Source organism: Cydia pomonella, chromosome 1, assembly GCF_033807575.1.
Source record: "Cydia pomonella isolate Wapato2018A chromosome 1, ilCydPomo1, whole genome shotgun sequence".
In the NCBI taxonomy this organism is placed as follows: Eukaryota; Metazoa; Arthropoda; class Insecta; order Lepidoptera; family Tortricidae; genus Cydia; species Cydia pomonella.
The window spans coordinates 15,282,997-15,306,647 of NC_084703.1; the positions used below are offsets into that span (position 1 = coordinate 15,282,997).

The 23,651-nt window shown below is 35.3% G+C and overlaps 1 protein-coding gene and 1 non-coding gene across 3 annotated transcripts in view; both read left to right on the plus strand.

Annotated features, from left to right (window-relative positions):
* LOC133516453 (angiopoietin-related protein 7-like) overlaps positions 1–23,651 on the plus strand; it is a 25,882-nt gene continuing 2,231 nt past the window's right edge. Inside the window, exons 1-7 of one of the 2 annotated variants that reach the window (XM_061849420.1) lie at positions 1–1,775; positions 14,546–14,687; positions 17,777–17,860; positions 20,009–20,165; positions 20,423–20,687; positions 21,545–21,671; positions 22,753–22,909. In XM_061849420.1, coding sequence (XP_061705404.1) covers positions 1,376–1,775; positions 14,546–14,687; positions 17,777–17,860; positions 20,009–20,165; positions 20,423–20,687; positions 21,545–21,671; positions 22,753–22,909 — 1,332 coding nt within the window. In that variant the 5' untranslated portion in view covers positions 1–1,375. Of the gene's footprint in view, positions 1,776–13,287; positions 14,164–14,545; positions 14,688–17,776; positions 17,861–20,008; positions 20,166–20,422; positions 20,688–21,544; positions 21,672–22,752; positions 22,910–23,651 lie in introns of those variants that run through there. The other variant, XM_061849411.1, reaches the window with a different exon arrangement.
* Positions 5,979–6,050, plus strand: Trnaq-cug (transfer RNA glutamine (anticodon CUG)). The gene has a single exon. It is a non-coding gene; the product is annotated as a tRNA-Gln (tRNA).

Below are 23,651 nucleotides of genomic sequence, written 5' to 3' on the forward strand. Positions count from 1 at the left end.
AACAGAATGAAAAATCTAAAAAAAATATATCATATACATTACCATGCAAACTTCCACCAAAAATTAGTTTGAACGAGATCTAGTAAGTATTTTTTTTTAATACGTCATAAAATTAAAAAAAAAATTTTTTTCTTCAAACCCATACGTGTGGGGTATCTACGGATAGGTCTTCAAAAATGATATTTAGGTTTCTAATATCATTTTTTTCTAAACTGAATAGTTTGCGCGAGAGACACTTCCAAAGTGAAAAAAAGTGTGTCCCCCCCCTGTAACTTCTAAAATAACAGAATGAAAAAAAAAACATGATATACGTTACCATGCAAACTTCCACCGAAAATTGGTTTAAACCAGATCTAGTAAGTAGTTTTTTTAATACGTCATAAATGGTACGGAACCCTTCATGGGCGAGTCCGACTCGCACTTGGCCGCTTTTTATTTATTTGAGTAATAACATTAAAGAGGCTTAACGCTAGGCATGTACAAACTATTTTGCATCAATTAAGAACCTGCCGAACTGTTTTGTGAAACCATACATGAATAAATATACCTAGGATTTTTTTTCTTACATTGTATTTATTGTGCAATAGTGTAAAAGCAACGTTGTATTTATGGAGTATAATATTGTATCGCTTGCTGTTAATGCCTTTCTAGAAATAAAACGAGTTGATATAAGATTCATATACTTAATAATCTATGACTTGACGAACTCTTCTGCATTGGGGCTCGTAGTTTTTGTTACGGGGAAAGATATAGAATAGTTGTCAACCCCAAAATAAACCCATAGGGGTGAAAAGGGGGAGGAAAAGGCTGTTAGGGGGAAAAAGGGGTTGAAGTTTGCATGGGGAATCAGTAAAAAAAAAGCAGACTGTATAAAAGGTGCCCCCAGATAGGCAGATACGTATTTCAGGATTTTTAATAGTAAATCACCCCCAACCCTTTAAATTAGGGGGTTGAATATTGTCATACTCAACTTACAACTTTCGTTTTGGCAACATTTTACATGAAAATGTTTTTGATGGGATTTCACTTCTTTTTGTAAATTGCTTATGACAATCTTCCATCCCCTAATTTAAAGGGTTGGGTGTGAATTATTGAAAATATGATGTTTGTGTAAATGTGTACTAACTTGTAAAACAGCCCTTGAGAGCTACTTGCAGATTTTTTTTTTTAATTTTGAATTTACACATTGTACCTACACATTTTCGTATGAATATCCAAACTTTCAAACAGGGCTCCTTAGGCCGGAAGCCACTTACAGCAACAACTCTGTGACGAGATGTTATTAAAATAAGTTAGGTACTATTATACATTTCTCTTACTCCGTGGGACCGTCATTGTAGCCCGCACGGCCCTCGCTGACAGCAGTCTCATTGATATGTTACTCTTAAATATAATTCTCAGTATCTCAATGCTTACCATTTCTAACGGAAAGGAAACAAAAAAAAAAATTATAAACATGGAAGATGCGTCGAATGAAGATAGTAATTCGTATTTAAATGAGAAACTAAAAACAATACGACCAGTTAAGGGCGAAGCGGTAGTTGAAAAATTTGTGGAAACCCTAATGTCCAGTGAAAGATATTTGAAGTTGGTAGAGACCGTCGAGCGAAAGTTGAACCATCTCGATAATAGTTTTCACGAAAAGACATCCAGTGTCATGAAATATTTAACGGAAATCCTGAGGATGTTACAACCCTTACCTGACATGGAAGAGTTGCTGAAATCTGTTCGGATGAGCCTAGAGTCTGTGTCTGAGACCCTGAATCACATACCGAGTAAGTACTTACTTTGTATCGTTTGTGTAAGAATGTGGTAGAAATAAACAGGTATAGATGGAGACCATTCCACCGTGGGCGCATTTTAACCCTGTGGAGTGTGGGTATGTAGCCTCTATTAAATAGGGGGGTAGAGGAGGTTGGAAATTTGTTAGTAAAAACAGAAAAAAAAGCAAACCAATAGAATTTATATAATTCGGAGGATAAGCTGTAGTAGTCAATAAAATACTGCACTCTAGCTGGGCCATTTTTAGGGTTCCGTAGCCAAATGGCAAAAAACGGAACCCTTATAGATTCGTCATGTCCGTCTGTCTGTCCGATTATGTCACCGCCACTTTTTTCCGAAACTATAAGAGCTCTACTGTTCAAACTTAGTAAGTGGATGTATTCTATGAACCGCATTAAGATGTTCACACAAAAATAGAAAAAAAAACAATAAATTTTGGGGGTTCACCATACTTAGAATTGAAACTCAAAAAATCTTTTTTCATCAAACCCATACGTGTGGGGTATCTATGGATAGGTCTTTAAAAATGATATTGAGGTTTCTAATATCATTTTTTTCTAAGCTGAATAGTTTGCGCGAGAGACACTTCCAAAGTGGTAAAATGTGTGCCCCCTCCCCCCCCCCCCCCGTAACTTCTAAAATAACAGAATGAAAAATCTAAAAAAAATATATGATATACACTGTCATGCAAACTTCCACCGAAAATTGGTTTGAACGAGATCTAGTAAGTAGTTTTTTTTAAATACGTCATAAAATTTAAAAAAAATATTTTTTTTCATCAAACCCATACGTGTGGGGTATCTATCTATGATATTTAGGTTTCTAATATCATTTTTTCTAAACAGAATAGTTTGCGCGAGAGACACTTCCAAAGTGAAAAAATTTGTGTCCCCCCCCTGTAACTTCTAAAATAACAGAATGAAAAATCTAAAAAAAAATATATGATATACATTACCATGCAAACTTCCACCGAAAATTGGTTTGAACGAGATCTAGTAAGTAGTTTTTTTTAATACGTCAAAAAATTAAAAAAAATTTTTTTTTCTTCAAACCCATACGTGTGGGGTATCTATGGATAGGTCTTCAAAAATGATATTTAGGTTCCTAACATAATTTTTTTCTAAACTGAATAGTTGCGCGAGAGACACTTCCAAAGTGAAAATACAGAATGAAAAATCTAAAAAAAATATATGATATACATTACCATGCAAACTTCCACCAAAAATTGGTTTGAACGAGATCTAGTAAGTAGTTTTTTTTTAATACGTCATAAATGGTACGGAACCCTTCATGGGCGAGTCCGACTCGCACTTGGCCGCTTTTTATTTTGCTGTCGTTTTTTATTTTTCTCAGATTTTGATAAAATCTGGTGGATAGATAGAATTCCTTATTTTGTACAACATAAGCTCAAATTTTCCACTGAGTCATGGAAAACGCATGGAATTTTCCGTAACTCAATGGGAATTATCATACATTTTATGTCCCATATTAGGGTTTTGTGTTTATTCATTAAAAATTGTTTTATATACCTACTAAATTTCTTTCTATTTTTTTAGTTATTAAAAAAAAATGTTCGTTTTAAGTCTTAAGCCTAGCTATTGTACCTATATGTAAAAATTATGTTACCACCTGCGGGAGAGCGGTGTCTCTTGGTCTTGACACAAGTGTCATGTACGCTTAAAAAGAGGCACCAGCCCAGTCAAAATCACGTTTGTTTGTGCTAACTCAATAAACATTTTATTTATTATTTATTTATTTATAATAATAACATGAATTTCGATTTTATAATGACATTCCAATTCGAACATCTCTGGAAAATAAAGGAATTTGATTTGACCTCTGTTTTAATATCAGTCAGAGAGCTTTAATATCAGAGATGACGTTTTATTCGATGTAAAATGTAAGTTGCAAACTATTTTGTATAACTCGCATGTTTCTTGATATTAGGGGCCGACTCTAGTTGGTCTCTAAATTAAAAAGAAACAACTACGGGTGCATCACGACATGAACTAAGTATTTATCATAGAGTCTGTGCGGAAAGAGAAGAGTCGTGGAATGTATGGGGCCCAATACAATCCACGACTCTTCTCTTTCCGAACAGACTATACCACATTAGTGGAAAATGACCGATCAATCAGTGTACATATAATTGGCGAGCAATATTTTAGAGACGCTACCTGATATCCAGGATAAAGCTTACCAACAATGTCGCAGTGCTGGTCGTAACATGCGGTTCCTGAACACATCATAGATAGCTTATACACATATGTGTGTAGATAAAGCAGTATATGTAATTGTACATAATTAGGCATTAGGTAGCAGCAGCAGGCACGCTTCGCTCGTTTTATAAACCCCCACTCATATTTTGATGCCTTTCATTATGTAGCAGTCACATAACTACCTACTATAACATCGATAGCTAGCAACAATGTCAGTCAGAATCACAAACAATCGTATGTGCGGCTTTTATTACAAAATATGAGTACGTAAGGATCATACGGATGTTGGTAATTTTTGTTTCGAGTCTTAGCAGATTTTCTAATACCTATTTAATTTACCTTAGTTGCCTAAATAAAAAAATATAAACACATAATATATGATTTCTACATGTACATATTTATCAACTCGACTGTAGCTAGTCTATCTTACGCTCTAGAAACTGTACAACAAGGTTACCTATGTTTGTACACACTTTAACATTCCGTTATTATTTCATGAACATAATCTTAATCACGGCATAATCAAACACCTTAAGTTTTCTACCCATAGGTTCAATGATTATTCGACCACAATAACTGTTTAAGGATCATTTTATTTATTAAAATGACAATAAGTAATGATTGTCCTTAAACAAAGTTTAAATGTGCATTTACCTTAATATGCTATCTAAATATTTTAAAAGAACTCCATTTTTAAACTAATGATAGTCGATTTCTCTTTAAAATGTTCTTCACAATTGGTCTCCAATATAATAATTCAGTTGCCAAATAAATAATTGGTAGTATTGGTACTTCCCTTAAAATAAACAAAAGTTGTAAAGCAAAGAGAATTCGAAATAAAGGGTGGATTGTCAAAGAAAACTTTGTAGCCACAGTATATTTTACTATCATCTTTCGACACATGATTAAAACTTTTAGAACGTCATTTTACTTTGATCTTAATTCTTTCACTGATATGTGTTAAATTTGTTAAATATCAAAAAGATGCCGCCATACTTTTGGCCTATGCTCTAGCAGGCCTATGGAACTCTCCGCGCGAGCTCGAATTTATGCCTACGAAACTCGTCCCGTCTACGGTACAAAAGTCAGCCAGCCAGTTGGTTGCCACGCGCGCTCACGGACGCACGTCACCGCGCGCTCTTATATTGCGAAGGAAATGTCTTCGTCACGGACAAATAACACGGCTTGTGTGGATGAATGCAGAAACATAAAAATATCGCTGTTGTTCTTTCGACAGATGAGGAAAAATAAGTAGGTAGACATTCTCAATATACTTACTCATACCTAATGTTATTATTTTCGATATTTCAAAAGTACGTGTATGTATTGAATTTTCTTTAAAGATGTTATGTTCTTTACGACACAAGCATATACTTGGATTTGAAATAGTTACATATAGGTATACCTAACTAACGTTTTGGTATATGTTTCTTTTAATGGCAGTATGTACTGACTGCCATTTAAATATATTGTTTACGCCCTGGCCTGGCCACCTTTTTACCTGGCCTTATCTTATAATTACCTGTATTCATGCCTTTTCTATTATTTTTATTTATTGGGTAACGTTAATCTATATTTGGTATTAAACTACACGAAGTTTTAAAACAAATTCTTGCTAAGTTCATTGCGCGATTCATAAAACGGCGTAAACACTGCGGTTACTGCAGGGACATAAGACTTTTAAAATGTTTCGTCGGAATGAAACGAATAAACGAAATATTTTAAAGATTGCAACTTGCTTAAACCTATAGTTATTTTACGCTATGCTGTTATGTGTGTATACCTAACTGCAAGTTTTAATGTTAATTTAATCTGTAGATTTCGAGGCCGATTTTGACATGAATTAAATATTACTTATATTTGAAATGAAACTTCTTATGCGACTTCCAACAAGGTTGCGTTAAACGTTTAACGCTATAATCGGTAACATAAAGTAGTAAGAGTTTGTGATGAGTAAATTCGTCGATTAGCTCAGCCGGTTCCATGGTGTAATGGTTAGCACTCTGGACTCTGAATCCAGCGATCCGAGTTCAAATCTCGGTGGAACCTGACTTTTTGTATTTTTTCTTTTTATATTTTCTATTATTTAGGAATTTTAGAATATATATTATTAAATCTATTTTATAAATCTACCATTTTGAGAGTACCATTTTGTACCATTTGGCGTTGAAACTCTAGGTCCATGGGGTCCCAGCGCGCACAAGTTTTTTGGAGAAATCGCGAATCGTCTGGTTGACGTAACTGGTGACCGAAGAGCTGGCGGCTTCCTCGCACAACGTATCAGTATTGCGATACAACGAGGAAATGCCACCAGCATCCTTGGTACAATGCCTCAAGGGCCTACTTTAGATATAAGCTAGTTATAGTAATCATCTGTATATATCCATTATGTATATTGTTATTGTAAATAAATATAGCGTTATATTTTTTATAAATCTTAATTTAAAATATTTTTTGAAGTGAAACTGCTTATGCGACTTTCAACAAGGTTAATAATAACCATACCTCTTAATATAAACCATATGTATTTTGGAGAATTATTTTCATCTCCACATTCCGAAGTTTCACTTCTTCCGCGCGGAGGGACTCCACGCACATTTTTTTTTGTACTTAAAGTAGGTAGGCATCATCGATATACCTATAGCGGAACCTGCCGACCAAGTGTGATACAAATAAGATATAGATTTTATTATATTTCACTCCGCTGTTTAAATAGGTAATTACCTACTTATTTGTAAAATCATATCTAAGCGTAGGCAACCCTAGCGTTGTGTCGGTCGCTTCGCGCGGTGCGGGGAGTGGCGCGGTGAAGGTCATTCTATTGTCTTTTTGTGTAGGTATCAAAACGGTAGGTATTTGCGTTTTCTTTGAGAGATAAGTATCTGTTCGTAAGAACTATTATATAATCTGTGGCTCTAGAAGATGGCTCAGTGAAAGAATAAGGATCAAAATCTATTGGTGTTCTAAAAACAATATTTAGTGTGTAGCGACAAAGTTTGCTTTGACAATCCACCTCTATTTCAAATTCTTGTATACTTCGATTTAATTTTTAGTAGAAAAAATATTGAGTGCTATTGTAGCCAAATGGCAAAAAACGGAACCCTTATGGATTCGTCGTGTCTGTCTGTCTGTCCGCCCGTATGTCACAGCCACTTTTTTCCGAAACTATAAGAACTATAGTGTCGAAACTGGTGAGTAGAGTAGATGTATTCTGTGAACAGAAAAAAAAATTGTCTATGTCCCTTTCACGTCATGAGCACAAAGAAAGAGACAAAAAAGTGCATACGTAATTCAACGGTATATTGACGGTTTATAATAGACCCTCAAAATAAGTCAGACCGCATCGTTCCAAAACACCCTACGAGTCTTCATTCGTAATAATTAATTAATGAAATAAAAGTTTAAAATTTAATAAAAACAGCATATTTTACGTATTTTATTACACAATCAAAACAATGGACTTATACAAATTCACGCAATTGTTACGCAGTAAATAATTCTACTTAACTACTTTTAACGATCTCTACTATAGTTGACAAAGGGGGTACTGTAGGGACTGCCTCCTACACTCGCCCAAGCTTTAGATGATATTATATAAATAATGTATTGATTTAGCTTTTCCCGTTATGCGTAATGTGCATTTTAGTTAATAGCATACGTAACTGTTTATTATGACCGTTAGAGGGATAAGCTTGTAAAAGCATTGCAATATAAGTAATCTGTTTCCTTCCCTTTGTCGGCACTTGCCTTTGTGTTAATCTCTCTTTGTTTATTTCTTTGTCAATGTCCGAATATTGTAAACTTTAAGTAATAAACCAATTTGTAGCCAGCGGGGTAATTCGTGGGAAGATTCGCCATGTGCGAAACCGTTATAGGTTCTGTACCGCTATTCCTATTGCGTACCTGATGCAAGGTTATAATCATCGGGATTGCGGGAGTCAAAGATACTCGTAGTTCATAGTCAGACGTCAACTCGACAAGTTGTTTTGAGTTGTTATTATACATTTATTATTGTTACCGCGTCTGAACTTTTTATTTGCAACAATCCCCAACACCTAAGTACAGTCAACCAATTTGAATCCTAGGCTACTATAGAACTTGTCGCTATAAACAATCTATACATGACATGCATCACTCAATAAGCACTGTCGTAGAAGTCATTATGACATGGTTCTATAGTGGCCTAGGAATCAAATTGGTTGACCGTACATATACCAAACCCCACTGCCAAAGTAGTATCCGCAATTCGGACCGTATCTTACAAAGTTTTTTTTTTACAAAAAAAAAAGTTGTCGATTGAACTGTCAATTGATGTTCGTTAATTCATTATTTTCGTATTATTTTATTGAAATTTCTTTCGTTTTGTTTTGTTGCGTTAATTAAAGTTAATTAGTAGAATACCTTCAGAAGACATGAGTGAAATAGTGATGAAGACGGATTACATTTTTTCAGGTTGTATTTTTTGATGGCTAACTGACGTGAAAAATTTTGTGTACTACACGAGATCAAAGTTATTTACATCTCGTGCGGTTTTGAGTCCCTTACTACGCTCAAGATTCTAAATTAGATTCGCTCGCTACGCTCGTGAATCTATTATAGAATCTTTCGCTTGCACGGGACTCAAAACAAGCACTCGAAGAAATATCAAACTTTGCTCTCTTCTAAGAGTCTTCTTGTACAAATAACTATTGCAAAAGTAGTGACACTTTAGTTTCCGTCCGTCTATGAGCTACTTTTCGACCACTGCATTATTAAGTTGAAAATCGATTATATATTTCGTTTTTAGTTCTTATTATAACCAGTGATCGGATTTTCCGGTGCAACACGGAGTGAATGACCTCAAACATTATACTAATATGGATACCCCGGGATTCCACAACTTATATTGTAGAATAAGTTACCAGAGATGTGAAAAATAGTTCATAAAAAGTATTTAAATACAAAATACAAATACTTCCTTGATATACTATTTCAAAACAAAATACAAAATAGTTTTCAAATTTGTATTTAAAATACTAAATACAAAATAGGTATTTTCAAAATGCTTTTTTAAAATACAAATACTTTGCGATAAAAGGTACTCTTAAATAGTGAATACCTAGTCTGAATTAAAAAGTTAGTATTGCTCGGAATTTACAAGTTGGAAAGCCTTTTTTATTCTTTAAAAATAGTGTGTATATCAGTCCTCTAGAGTGCAAATTTTACCGGTTGAATGGACTTTTAAGTGATGGTTTTTAACGGTCAATTATTAAAATCATTAATTTAGATTTGTAATGTTTACAGCTAGTATATAGGTACCTCTCGTTGGTTGGTGAAAACGTCTCGTTTGTGTTTCACCAGGGCAGAAAAGTTTGTTTACCTCTCGTGCCTTGAAACCCTTGCAACGCTTAAGATTCCACATTTTTAATCTCTCGCTACGCTTGTGGTAATTTGCGGCGTTACTAAACATATTCACCAGTTTCATGTTAAAATAATAAATAAATATTATAGGACACTATTACACAAATTGACTAAGTCCCACAGTATAATATAATAAGCTCATTAAGGCTTGTGTTGTAGGTAGACAATGATATATATAAATATTTATAAATACTTAAATACATATACATAAGGTCGATATTTAAACGATAGGTACAATAACAGCTTCGACAGGAAAACATAACTAAGTATGTAATAATAGTATTAAGCAAACAAGGATCGGTCAGCGCAATCTCGCCAACTATTACATAAACCCTAGACGTTTTCAATAGTGGCACATTGTGTTAAACCCTGTTTCAAAAAATTCATAGTGAATAAATAAACTAAAAAAAAAAAAAAAAAAAACAGAAAACACCATGACTCAGGAACAAATATCTGTGTTCATCACACAAATAAATGCCCTTACCAGGATTTGAACCCGGGACCATCGGCTTCATAGGCAGGGTCACTACCCACTAGGCCAGACCGGTCGACATAAAAGAATGAGAGAGTTGCAAGGATTGTAACGTCAGAAGAAATTGTAACTCCTACTTACTTTACCTAATAAAAAGTATTTTGTATTTTGAAAATAGAAAATAGGTCCCAAAAACTATTTGAAATAAAATACAAAATAGTTTTCTTTAAAAGGTATTTAAATACAAAATACAAAATAGGTATTTTGCATTTTGTATTTGCATTTTAAATACAAGTATTTCAAATAAGTCACATCTCTGTAAGTTACTGGCTATATTACATTCAGTAAATTTTACACTTATTTTAGGAAAATAAGTGTATGTGCATTGTGCATATAATAAGCGTTAGTATTTTCTTTATTCATCTTAACTCTTAGGTATTAATACATTACGATACACGTGCGAAAAATAGGAAATTCGAAACGAGTGGCGATAAATTAAAACACGACCGAAGGGAGTATTTTAAATCGACACGATTTGCGAATTACCTATTCGCACATGTATCGTAGAACGTTTTACAGTACATATGGCCCTTTAAATGTTCGACACAGTAACGTAATATGCTAATTTTCGCACTAGTGCGGTAAAGTAGCACCATGTGTACTGTAAAGGTTTTTTATAATAAAAAATACCAAAACATAAAAAAATGCATACAAACACATTATAAAATACCTAACCTAGGATCCCGCCAGGGCATTTATTATTATGCAATTTCAATATATGTACTTTCAACAATTACAAAAGATGTGTTGTAAAACTCTGTCATAATTAAACATATTTCAGTCATCCAGTCAGTTTGACAATTCACTAATATTTATTTGTTTTCTTGCTTTGCACCATAAGTGCCAAGTGGCCAGTTACATTAAGATACGGAATGATATATGTATACAACCTATTGAAGTATTGATAAACCGCGTTATATGTGATAATAATAACAAATAATATGGATATCTACTAAAAATACTGTACAGGTTTACGTTAAATTAAAGTAAAGAATATTCAATGCATTGATAAGGATTTAGTTTAAGAGTATATTCGTAATTTGAGCTGCCTATCTAAGTATACCTATCATATCGAAATAATTTTTTTCAAACGAAGTCCGGGAATTTTGGTCATATCCATATTATGTTTTCTACTTGGTATGCCACGGTGTTGCACCGGAAGATCCGACCACTGATTAGGGTAAAGGCACCTATTACCGTGGTAGTTAAGGAACTTTTCAAAAGAGATCCAAAAATTAAGGGTATCAATGCTGTCTAACAGCCAGGAATATTTTTTTTTCATCAGAGCATTTAATGAACTTTCCGTTTCACACGTTTTTGGATTCATTTTGGGTTATTATATGTATTAAAATATTTTTTGAAGCCAAAATGACCAAATCTTCTATTACCGTGGCAAGGGGACAGGCTGTGATTCTATTATCGCGAATTGAGCTTTCATTACCGAGGGTACAATTGGCATGATTTTTCTGCACTCGTTAATAGAAACCAAACTCAAAATTCGAAACCTAATACCGAGGGTTAAAACAATAATAACGACGTGGGTTCTGTATATTATTTTTGTGTCATTAAGTTTAATAATGACACAAAAATAAAAAATAAAACTATAGGAGTATGTTTAAAAATAAGAGATATATTCGAAGAGATTATAATTACACTTTGGCACAATCAAATACTATTAAATAGTTATTAACTTACCAAGTACCCACGAGTACCTGTATAACAAGTTATAAGTTGAATGTTTTACATGTAAAACAACAAAAATTATTGTTAGTAAAGTTTTACTAAGGACGTATATGACAAATAGGCCTGCCTGTTATTAAATAAAGTAATTTTTAAATGCTATAAAGATTGATAAGAATTTGTCTTACTGACATAATTAGCTGCACAAAAAAAAACAAGTAAGTAACATTTTCTCATAAGGCACAGCGTAAATTATAGTCGAAATTTTATAAGCTGGACGTTTACCACCTGAGTGACAGTTTACCACAGTGAAATGGTAAACGTGCACCTTATAAAATTTCGACTATATATAAAAACATGATTTTTTTTATTTCTAATATTTTTGAAAAATTAAATAAGTTAAATAAAGTCTCTCACATATTATGTGTTATAATTTACCCGTTTATAACTAACAAATCACAGTACTTTTCTTATTGCTAAAAAAAAAACATGTGTGAGATTTTGGACTACTGTATAAATAAAATTATATAAAAAAAAAACTAATCGGAATTGTCCGGCAGTTGGGTACCCTTCCTTGTCAGAGTAATAACTGAATCAGAAAACAGAAGAATTTAAATCTGATAATGATAACTGAAGTCTAAATTTTATCAACGAAATCTGTACTTGCGGTACCCTAAATGCGATATTTCAATACAATACCAAATAGTCACTCGGTAATAGATAACTCTTTAAGAGCCTATTACCGACCCATTCGATATTTCTCTGGGTCGGTACTAGATTTCTATACATTCTATTACCGAGGGTAATCTGATCATACCATCGGTAATAGGCTTAATTTGGAGTTTAATCAAACCTAATTCCGACCCATAAAAAGAATAAAACACAGATGGTTATTCAAACCAAATCAAACACGTATATTACAAGCTTCTTGTAAAGACAAAATCACATAACTGGCAAGTAAATTTTAGGTTTTAACTCAAAATAAAAAAAAGTTGACAGATTAAGGGTTCCCACAGAAACAAGGAAATCGGTGCTGAAGTTTTTGTTAAAAATTAAGGGTTAGTTGAATACTTTCCATACCACGGAAATAGCTCTTTAATAGCGTGAATAGATCAAGATTGGAATAAATAAAAGAAATTATAAAATTGATAATTTGTACCAAAACTAAAGAGTAAATAACAAAACTACCACTTTTTCTATTACCGTGGCATACCACGGAATTACTTACCATAGAAGTAATTGGCGCCTATCACCGCTGTATTTTATTTTCAATTTTAAACGTATTTCCCGGTCAAAAACTAAGTTAAAAGTAATTCAAAATCGTGTAGAAAACAATACACAACCTCTTAAAAGACATTGCACTAGTTTATTTGCCATAACTATTACGTAAAACACTAAGTAAGATTGGAGTGCACTTACCTGTGGTGTCACGCGTCTGTATGGAACAACCGGTTCTTGCGCCGCCGTCGCACAAACTGACGAATCGCGAGTTTTTTGTTACACTCACACAAATGCACACTAATGGGCACAATAGACCAATGAATGAGCTTGTTTTGTGTATTCTTTATTTCTTAGGCAATAGATCTATTTGCTTGCAAAATGCGTATTTGTAAACACCGCGGTGTTAGACGTCGATTTTGATACCCGCGTTAATAGCCGCCGTTACCCTATAAGTTATAACATAAGAACTAAAAACGCAATATATAATAATTTTTTGTTGGTTTTATAGCTATAATATTTAATAATATAATGACTATTTTCGTTATAAACCTAACCTATGTCCTTCCTTGGTAGAGTTTTGCGTTGGCCCTCTCTTTCGACGAGACCAATTAATTTCAACTCTACCAAAAACCTATTAACATAATTCTAATTCACCTTAACCAATAACCCTACTTCGGCAGTCGGGTAAAAAGGCAGACGTAGGTAAGGGAAAGCGGTGAGTACGCAGCAGGTAATTCGTATTGTGTTAGTGGTGTTTTTATTGTTTGTTTCGGATTTGTAAACAGCGCGCTTTTTATTGTTAGTTGTATATAGTTGTCAGTCGCTTCGATTCGCGCGAACAGATGACATCTTATCATATCATCATGATTAGTGCGATCCTTCATTTTTCTTGCTTATTTATAACATTAGTCGATAGCTCGAGCAAAGAAACCAAAGTGAAGCCGTTAGGTGACTCGTCAAACGACGCTCTGTGGAAAGAGTACGAACATGAATTAAACGACGCTATCATGTACTCCAAAAAGCGTGAAAATGTGACCAGGCAGGCGGACACTGAGGCGGTCATAGAGAAAATTATGGACACTATTTCATCTAGCGAAAAGTACTTGAAAAAAGTTGATAGCATCGATTACAAGCTTAATCGATTGGACATCGAAGTTCATGATAAAACAAATGACATTTTAAAATATCTGGGGGAAATAATGAAATCGATCCGAGGACAAGGTTCGGTGTTTAAGACGGGGTCGATGATGGATCACCTGATGGCGGAGGTGGGCGCCGTGAAGAAGATGCTGATGCTGCAGGGCGCGCCGCGCTCCGGCGGCCCCGCTGGTTAGTCCTGGCGCCTGCCGCCATCTTACACTTGTGTAATGTGCACCCATATCATTCACTCTATTTACACTTCACTCTAATAATGAATGCATACAATTCCATTATGCATACTACATTCCTCATCCGACTTTTCATTTATTATGCATAATTAGTTATTCTTGGTAGGAAAATGTTAATTGTCAGTATGTACCTGCCTGAATTAGACTAAGTTAATTCAAAAAGTTACTAATTAAGTAGTAGGTGCGTATGTATAGGTATCTATAGGGTGGAATCAATTATTGGGCCCTCCAGCGGTACTACCTTAAAACGTTGAGATAGCTCAATTTATTGAAAGGGAATATTATCATATGCGTCGTAATTGTTTTGTGGTTGTTGGTGATAGTGGGGCGCACCGCGGACTCGGGGCTGGAGGAGCGGCTATCGCAGCTGGAAGGCTCGGTGCGCTCGGCAGCGGCCGGCATCGACACCATCATGGCCACCATCGCGGAGGTCAAGAACCGGCCCTACGCCTCGAAGGAACATAAGTTTGTATTCATTATTTTTATAATCACTACCAGTGCCTAATATAGTCTGCCCATCGACATAGAAGAATTTGTTGTCTAGCCACACTTAAAAGTCTTTGGAAACCTCATACGATTGTTAAGCGTATATTCGTGTAACGGATTACGAATTCAAACTAATTTTGCAATGGCTAAATATACAGTAGGTTCGCGTAGTGGGAGAGTAGGGTAGTTAATTGGGGTACACAGTAGGGAGGGACCTAAATATCATAAATATAATAGCGCATCGTAGGTATCTCTATTACTTTCTTTACAGACATATGCCCCGTGTTTTTGTTTAAGGTGAGATTTTGAATAATAAATATCTAAATAATTAATAAATAAATCATGGGCCATGCTCAGTGTAGGGTTTCGTAATTACCTTTCCTTTACAATAGGTTAAACTGGAGCTATTAGTATAGACGATTGTTAACAAAAGGATGAAATGATGCTTGGAGCCTTTCACCCGAGTTAAACACCTTTCTTTTCATATCGAATACGAGGAAACCCAAAAAACAAGGCAAAATAGCATAATCAATCCATTAAAGTAATAATAGACGTATCTATGTATGGCCATAAATTTTTCCTTAGGACTTACTGGCAATTGCCTTTGCGTCAGATCATAATAACCATAGCGAAAAATATTAAATTGGAATATTTATAAAAAAAGAGATAATATAGGAAACTGCAGTTGTTTTAAAATGATTTGTCATTTAAAGTTCAGCGGGGTTGCCTCTTACTTTTTCGTTTAATGAACACAACTACACTACTTTACAGAAATTAAATATTTAATAACAATTGAATTAGCAAAATAAGTAATTATTATCGTACATTTTACTTTATTGACATGAATAATGTATAAAACCCATTTAATGTCGTAATAATAGTTATTATTAGTTATATATATAGTTATACATTATGATACAAGTGTGCTAAGTTGGTCATTTTACACACGAGGCGATATTGTGCGCGCGAGCTGTAAGCGAGCGCGCACTAAGAAAGCCGATGTGTGTAATGACCATAGCACACGCGTCTCATACGACGTTTTTCAGCACACTTGCGAAGAAAAAACAAAACTTATAATTTAGATTTATTTTATCAAAACAGTAAAATTACGTACAATTTTCAAAATGGTGGCTTACAGTTTTAACATCGAATAATTGCACCAAAGCGAGCTGGACTTGTAGGCACTTAGGTATTCACCAGTTCATTGAAGTAAGCTACCAACACGTTTTCCAAGAAAGACTGGGCGTTTTTGCTGATCCATTCAACAAAAGTTTCATATGCCGCCAATTATTTTTCACCCGATTTTGATGGTAAAAGGATATCGTTCTCGGCTCTTGCCTCTATTAGTATTACTGGCAGCGTCAATTTTATGTGTTCTTCATTTTCAATGCTTGAAAATGACATTTTCGTCAATATATAAACTAAAAACATGCAATACTATTCCAATTTTATGACAAATACGGAAAATGGCTGACGCGTTATTTTTTTTACGCACGATTTCAATGCGCGCGCCAGGCAAAGGCGCGAACGAAATCGACAAACAGCCAATTGAAAAAATGTAAAAAAGCTAATATTTTCGTTTTTCTATTCGACCGATGGAGATCAAATTGATAAAATGTTGTTTATTCATTAATGAAATTTACGAGATAATATAATCTATAATATAATATACCTCTTTGAACTAACACTTGAAACACCTAATAGCTGGTTAAAAAAAATGTATTACTCGACCAAATTAAGAAGGCTCCGTTTCCATGCATATTATTAGCAATCAGTTACCTTCTTAACTCAGTCGGATAGTATAATAATGCGTGTTTAATATCTAGGAGCCAAAAATCGGTGGAATAAAAACGTCGTTTTGAGCAAGTGTGTTGAAAATAAATATTATGGGACATTTTTACACAAATCGACCTAGTCCCACGTTGCCATGGGACTAGGTCGATTTGCTCAATAAGGCTTATGTTGTGGGTACTAATCGACGATATATATAATATATAGGTATATGTAAATACTTATATACATATAAAACATCCATAACTCAGGTTCTAATACCTGTGATAAACACACAAATAAATGGCCATGATAAAAAGTGCACGCTCGACGCTGATGCCGAACGCCAACATGACATAGCACATGTATGTCAGTCGGTGGCGTCAGCACCGAGCGTGCGTCCCGTCGTGGCCCACAAGCAACGAAACGAAAAGTTTAGACGATAGCACGTGTTGCTGGAGGTTTTTGGAGGAATTTTTTTTCGATTACAAATCTGCATGGACAATTTATGAGAGATTTCATTCAGAACTTGTCTATGCACTTTTGAACCTGACTGTGCATGCCGCAAGAACAAGCGTGTCTTAAAAAGTAGGTACTTTATATAGATTTACAACCGTATTTAATTAATATTAACGAAAATCGTATGCTCAAAATCTACAAAATATGGGAATGAAGATCATAGAATCAAGTTTTAAGGGATCAATCAATAATATTTTGAAAGAGATTTGGAGTTAAACCTGATGAAACGAAATACTATGTCGGAGTCATATCTTCCTAAACCCGGTTGACGATTAACTTGGAATTAATTTTCGTATAGAATACTGCCAGTAAAAAAGTTTTGAATCAGTCGATATCTATAATAAAAATTGCTTACTGGCATAATTTGTTTTGATAATAGACAGTAATGCGGAATTCAAAACACTGGCCGAGTCACCTATGAGTAAAATGTTTATTTAGGTAGTCCAACAATGTAAATACCGATACATACCTACTATTGACAATATTATTTTGCCTGGATTATTTTACAAGAACATGAATATACCGCTATCCTTATTTTATATACTCAAATAAGTTTATATGCTTCAATATTAAAAATAAACTAAATAGCGATTCCTACCAGTGTATTTAAAATCTTCAGCGTTCCCATTTCCCCACATAGATACTGTTTCCAATTACTCACACGGTTTCGGGTAAAATGAAGCGGCGGTGGTTGTGTAATAATAATTTAACGTAATTTTATTCTACGTTTTAGATTAAAGCTTAGATTGATTCCAAGTCATAGTTTTGCTTCGTTTCAGATCGGACTCGATGGATGCTTCAAGCCTCATCTCTGAATTCCGACGGACTTTACAGGAGCATAAATCAAAAAAATGTGATTGCAAGTAAGTATTAATGGTTGCTCCCACCTATGTAAAATAAGTAACTCCCACCATTTATCTATGTAAAATAGTAGTAGTAAGTACTGGACGAATATTACAGGCTCAGAAAGTTAAAATGCACCAAAAACATTTTCATGCAAAATGTTATCAAGACGAAACCATAAGACTCGCACTGTCAAAATCATGTAGAGCGAAGATTGTAACTCTGCACCCTACACCTTAGTCAAAATATGTGGCTTGGCTGTTTCGTTACAAGAATATAACAGAAAAGTAAAGAACAGTGAATTTTTTTTCCCCTTACGCCCCTTTCCCCTTGACGGTAGCGAAACTGCTAAGGCTCATATTGACAAGGTGTAGTGTTTGTGAAGTTTGTAGAAGCTTGTAGAGTTATAGCGTGTAGAGTAGCGATTTTACATGATAATGTTTTTGGTGGGATTTCACTTCTTTTTGTAATTTAATTTGCTTATGACAATCTTCCATGCCCTAATTTAAAGGATGGGGGGTAATTTACTAAAAATCCTTTTCAGAACACGAGCATCAAAATTTGTAGAAGTGTCATACAAACTAGTAACCCCTAGTTTAAGGGTTTGGGGGATAACCTACCAATTTTCAGCTTTCTGAGACTTCAGGAAGTACCCTAAGAAATCTGCGTTTTTTTAGATATCAATAAAATCTAAAGTATAAGAGCTATGCAAGTGAAACTTTTTGTGTTTAATAAGTCCACTATTGACATCATATCTCGAGAATTTTGTCTATCTGGTATAATCCAAGCCCAAGCTAAAAGAGTTCAAAAAACGACGAAGTGCTTCGAGAAAAGGTAGGTAGTGCCCTTGCGCTTCGCCTGGCTCGTCTTGCCGGGGGCACTTGCCTCCAGAACTAGGGCACGAAACGATAGTACATTATAATACAAGTACGAATTAACCCTTGAACGTGTACCGTACGACATTTTCCAGCACATACACGGCCCTTTAAATTTTCGATATAGGCACGTAAAGTGGTAATTATCGTATTAGTGCGGTATTTTACAGTACATATGGTGCCCTTCGATCGTGTTTTAATTTATCGCCACTCGTTGTTAATTTCTTATTTATCACAATTGTATCGTAATGAAATATTATTAAATATTAGAAAGTTCTTGGTAAATCAATAGTCATATGGGATAAACATTTGATGAGTTGTATTTAACCTACTATTGTTTTGGAAGTGAATGCTATACCTAACTGTTTTTTAAACATGAGCATTTGTAAATATACTCCTAGAGTAAACAATAGCTTCATCTCGAAATATACAATTAATCAATACGCTACGCATATTTTTATACTATTACGTGTATGTAGATAATACAATACCTACTCTCTATTATTTGTGCATACATTGTGCATCACCTTGCCTACTCTAATAATTTTTCGATGTTTTTAAATTAGATTTTTTTATGATTGTCATTAAATCATACAATAAGTAATTTTGAGAGTACAAAGTTAAATTAATTTTAATAGTAAACGTTCAGTAATTAGTATTTACTTCTTACAAGCAATCATACATATTTAAGGTATCACATCACATGGACCCTGAATAGAGTATAGCACTATAGAGTATGCTTATGTTACTTTTCAAATTGTGGACTAATGCTTGGTGATCTGGAAGATATTTTTAGGACCGTAATCCTTTAATGCTAGCCCATGATGTGAAATACTCGAGTAAATCCCAAAATCCCATCTTGCTCTCCAGCTCCGCTACTACTGCGGGCCTGTATTTAGAACACACACGCTGAGATGGTTTAATTGCAAATTAAACTCCGAAGTGTTTTTGTTAATTACTAAAAAGTAAGCATGATAGAGCTGTGATTTTTTTTCCTTATAATATTTATGATAATGTTAATGTTACGAGTATATTTTTTTACATTTTGCTTTATATGTCTTATTTCTATTTCGAGATATTTAGCGATGTAACAGACAACAATTGAAGGGTTAAGGAAATATACTGGCTTCAGTTAATATGATAATAACATATGAGTTAGGCAGTAAGATCAATGAAATAATTATTTCGGCCAAGACAGATGCCGTGTGCTACATGTTAAGCCCTCCGACGCATTGCAGTAGGGATGTTCGTACAATTTTACCTATGAATAATATATTTGAACGTTGCACACAGGTCGGTTCGTGTCGACCGCTCGGAGCGGTATCCGCTAGACTGCTACGAGATCCAGATGCAGGGCTTTAACGTCTCCGGCATCTTTAAGATACATCCCGACGGTATGGAGCCCTTCTACGTGCTGTGCGACCTCTCCACCGCGGGCGGTGGCTGGACGGTAAGACGCGCGCCTTCGTAAATCATTTGGCCTCATTTATTGTCTTTGAATGTGCAGGTTTAAGCATAGGCAAATAATTTACATACATGGCCGATCGTTTTAAAGAGCCTTAACACCCTCCCTAGGACAAAACAATTAATTACCTATGTACATCTACATAGTCGAACGTTAACGGTAACACCTGAGAAACAAAAAAATAGAACTGAGAAACAAAAGCCACATACAAAACATTTTTATCACATTCGATAAATCCCCAGGTATTCCAAAACCGTTTCGACGGTTCTCAAGATTTCTATAAAAGTTGGACTGACTACAAGTACGGGTTCGGTAACCTCGCGGGAGAGTTCTGGCTCGGGCTGGACAAGCTGCACTACCTCACCAACCAGAAGCTGTACGAGCTGCGCGTCGAGCTGGAGACCCAGAACGGCCACGAAGCCTATGCCGCCTACTCCGTGCTGACAATCGGCCCGGAGTACGAGGGGTACAGAATGAGCACCCTCGGGACATATTATGGGACGGCTGGTACGTTATAACTCAGGGCTGCTTTCTATCACCGCACCACCCGCCGTCGGCAGGGTGTTCATCTTCACACCCTAGAACCCAAATGATCGCGCACTGTGCGGCTAGAGACGAACTTCCTCCCGCGGACGCTCCGGCTGTGGAATGAGCTACCTGCCGAGGTTTTCCCGAGGGTCTACAGTATGAGGTTCTTCAAAAAAGGAGTGTACAGATTTTTAAAAGGTCGGCAACGCGTATGTAATACCTATGGAGTTGCAGGCGTCCATAGGCTACAATGACTGCTAACCATCAGGCGGGCCGTATGCTTGTTTGCCACCGTCGTGGTATAAGAAAAAGGGGAAATAACAATTAAATTTAAAAAAAATACCTTTCTGAAGACATTAAAAGTACATACTAACACTATATCATCCCATACATTTTATACATGAGAAAATAAGTAAGGTCTGGCGGCTCTGGGATCTTGGACTATTAGGCACTTATACTTGACAGCATGGTAAAATCGGATAACATTGTGAAACAGTACGGCGGTAAACTTGAACCGCGGGGAAATATTGAACATTGATTTTATAGGGATAGGGAGTTGATTTTCGGTTGGCAACCTAAACAGAAATACATGATGAAAATGTTCAGAAACCTACTCTTTTAGTTTAAAAATCTATGATCAATGTTTCCCCGCGGTTCAAAGTACTAACTACTATATACTCCCAGTTTACCGGTAGGTATTATCGATGACGGCAGGGTTTGATCAGTTTTGATTGTCAATACCTAAATAGCCAGACTAAACAAACCTGTTTATGTTGTTTACGCATCAATCACATATGTAATTACAATACACACTAATAGCAGGTTATCAAAAACAGGTGATTCTCTATCGTACCACGCCGGGCAGAAGTTTTCCGCTATGGACATGGACCACGACGAGTGGAAGGATGGGTCGTGTGCGGTCGAGCACGGCGGCGCCTGGTGGTACAAGGAATGCGACAAAAGGTACGCTATGGCCCAACGATGTTATTATTTTTTCATTACCACCGTTTTTATGGTAAACTAAGAATTTATATGTAACTAAGTATAAGTATGTATAGCTGTTGTTTACCTCTCTTTATGTATTATTTGTGTTTCTACATTTATTCTGAGGTTGTGCAATAAAGAGGATTTGATTGTATTGTATTCTATGTAAATTAACTAACTGGCCTCCAGGACCCCCAGAGGCGTTTATAAAGAATAAAAAATAAGTTTCATTAAGAAAGACAAGGTAACAATTAAAACAGAACAAAACATTGGGGCATCTATATAGGAGGCCATCTAAGTACTTATTATGAATGTGCGATTATAAGTACCTAGTTTTCCAGAATCACCCTTACGATTATGATTCTAAATATTCTAATCTTTCGCTTTTATCTAGTGTTTCAAAATCAACAAACGCAGCAAAAATCAAGTAGGGGAGAGCGGAGACAAACGTTAACAGCGGGTGGAAAGTAACAATTGCTCTGTAGCATGTGTTGTAGGTTTAGCTTAGTTTAGGTATACAGGATGATTCATGAGACGTGAGCTGGACTAAGCCTACACAATCAGTAAATGTTAATGAATCGTTCACCATCATATTTAAGTAAAACAATCACGCTTTTTATCTGTTATTTAACTTTTTCTTAAGGACAAATTTGATTATCTACAATCATGGACACCCTACAACACTTAATTAACAAAGATAAAACCTCTTTAACCGTTATGACAGCACTTTGATTATGAAGAAAATAAAATGTCACACTTGAGTGAGATACGATTTTATAAAAGTAACCAGACTCCGATGACATTCAATTTGTCACTTATTATGGATAAAACAAAGAGGGTGACCATAAATATCGTAAATAAAATAAAACTCTTTTTTTTGAACAGTAAAAATTAAATTAACGTTAATCTCACAAATACTGGTACGAAACAGTTGCTGATAATTTACCGAATATGCAGGCTTGATCCTGCTCACGTCTCCTGAATAGTTAATAGGTGTTACATTTGTGCCCGCTCTCCCCTATATATAGTGGATTTATTAATGAGTATTACGTTTTGACAGTAATCTAAATGGAGTATACGTGAATTCCGACGAGCGGCGCGCGCACACCATCTACTGGATCTCGTTCAAGGGCCCCAGCCTGCCGCTCACGCGCACCAAGATGATGATCCGGCCGCTGCCCGCGCGCCGGCCCGTCGACTACCCCGACCAGATCCGGGTAAACTACTAATCAAAGAGAGCTGATTGTAATAGAGAGGTAGTCTAAGAAAAAAACTTGCCCCTTAGTTTGAAATTAAAAACAGACGGTGTTGTACTGCGCCATGTTTTGCAGTCACTAAATTGTCAAACTTCAACGAAAATGAAACAATTTTTGACAGTAGGAGTTACCGCAAAATGTATGGAAATGTACAGCGCCATCTCGTTTAGCTGTCAAATTCGAAGCACGAAATTATCTTAGATTTTACACCTCTAACTCAATCAATGTATCCTTGCTACTAATATTAACGCGTACATACGTACATTCGTGATAAATACGAGAACCAAATCACGACATTGATTTTGTATTGGCATTCGTGGGTTGAGAAAAGAATACAATACGTTGAGACTTTTTAAAAATGTTCTAAAATCCATACGAATATACCTTTTCATGCTGGATCGATTAAATTGGTATGTAGATAATTTGTGTCCCGGGAAAAAAGGCTGGTATTTATCCTGAAAATCATCTTTTAAGGGGATGGACTTTGCTATGAAGTACTAACTATCGTAAACGAGGTCGCGGGCAAACGCTAGTCTAAGATAAAATATATACCTAGGGACAAATGTATCAAATTGACTGTACTAGAATAAAATAACTGAATATCGTTATCGCACGGATAACAAAAAAGGAATGATAAAGGCTGAAAAACTTGCCAACACTCATTACCTAGTTGGTTACTAACTTCTGTTATTCGATTTGCAAC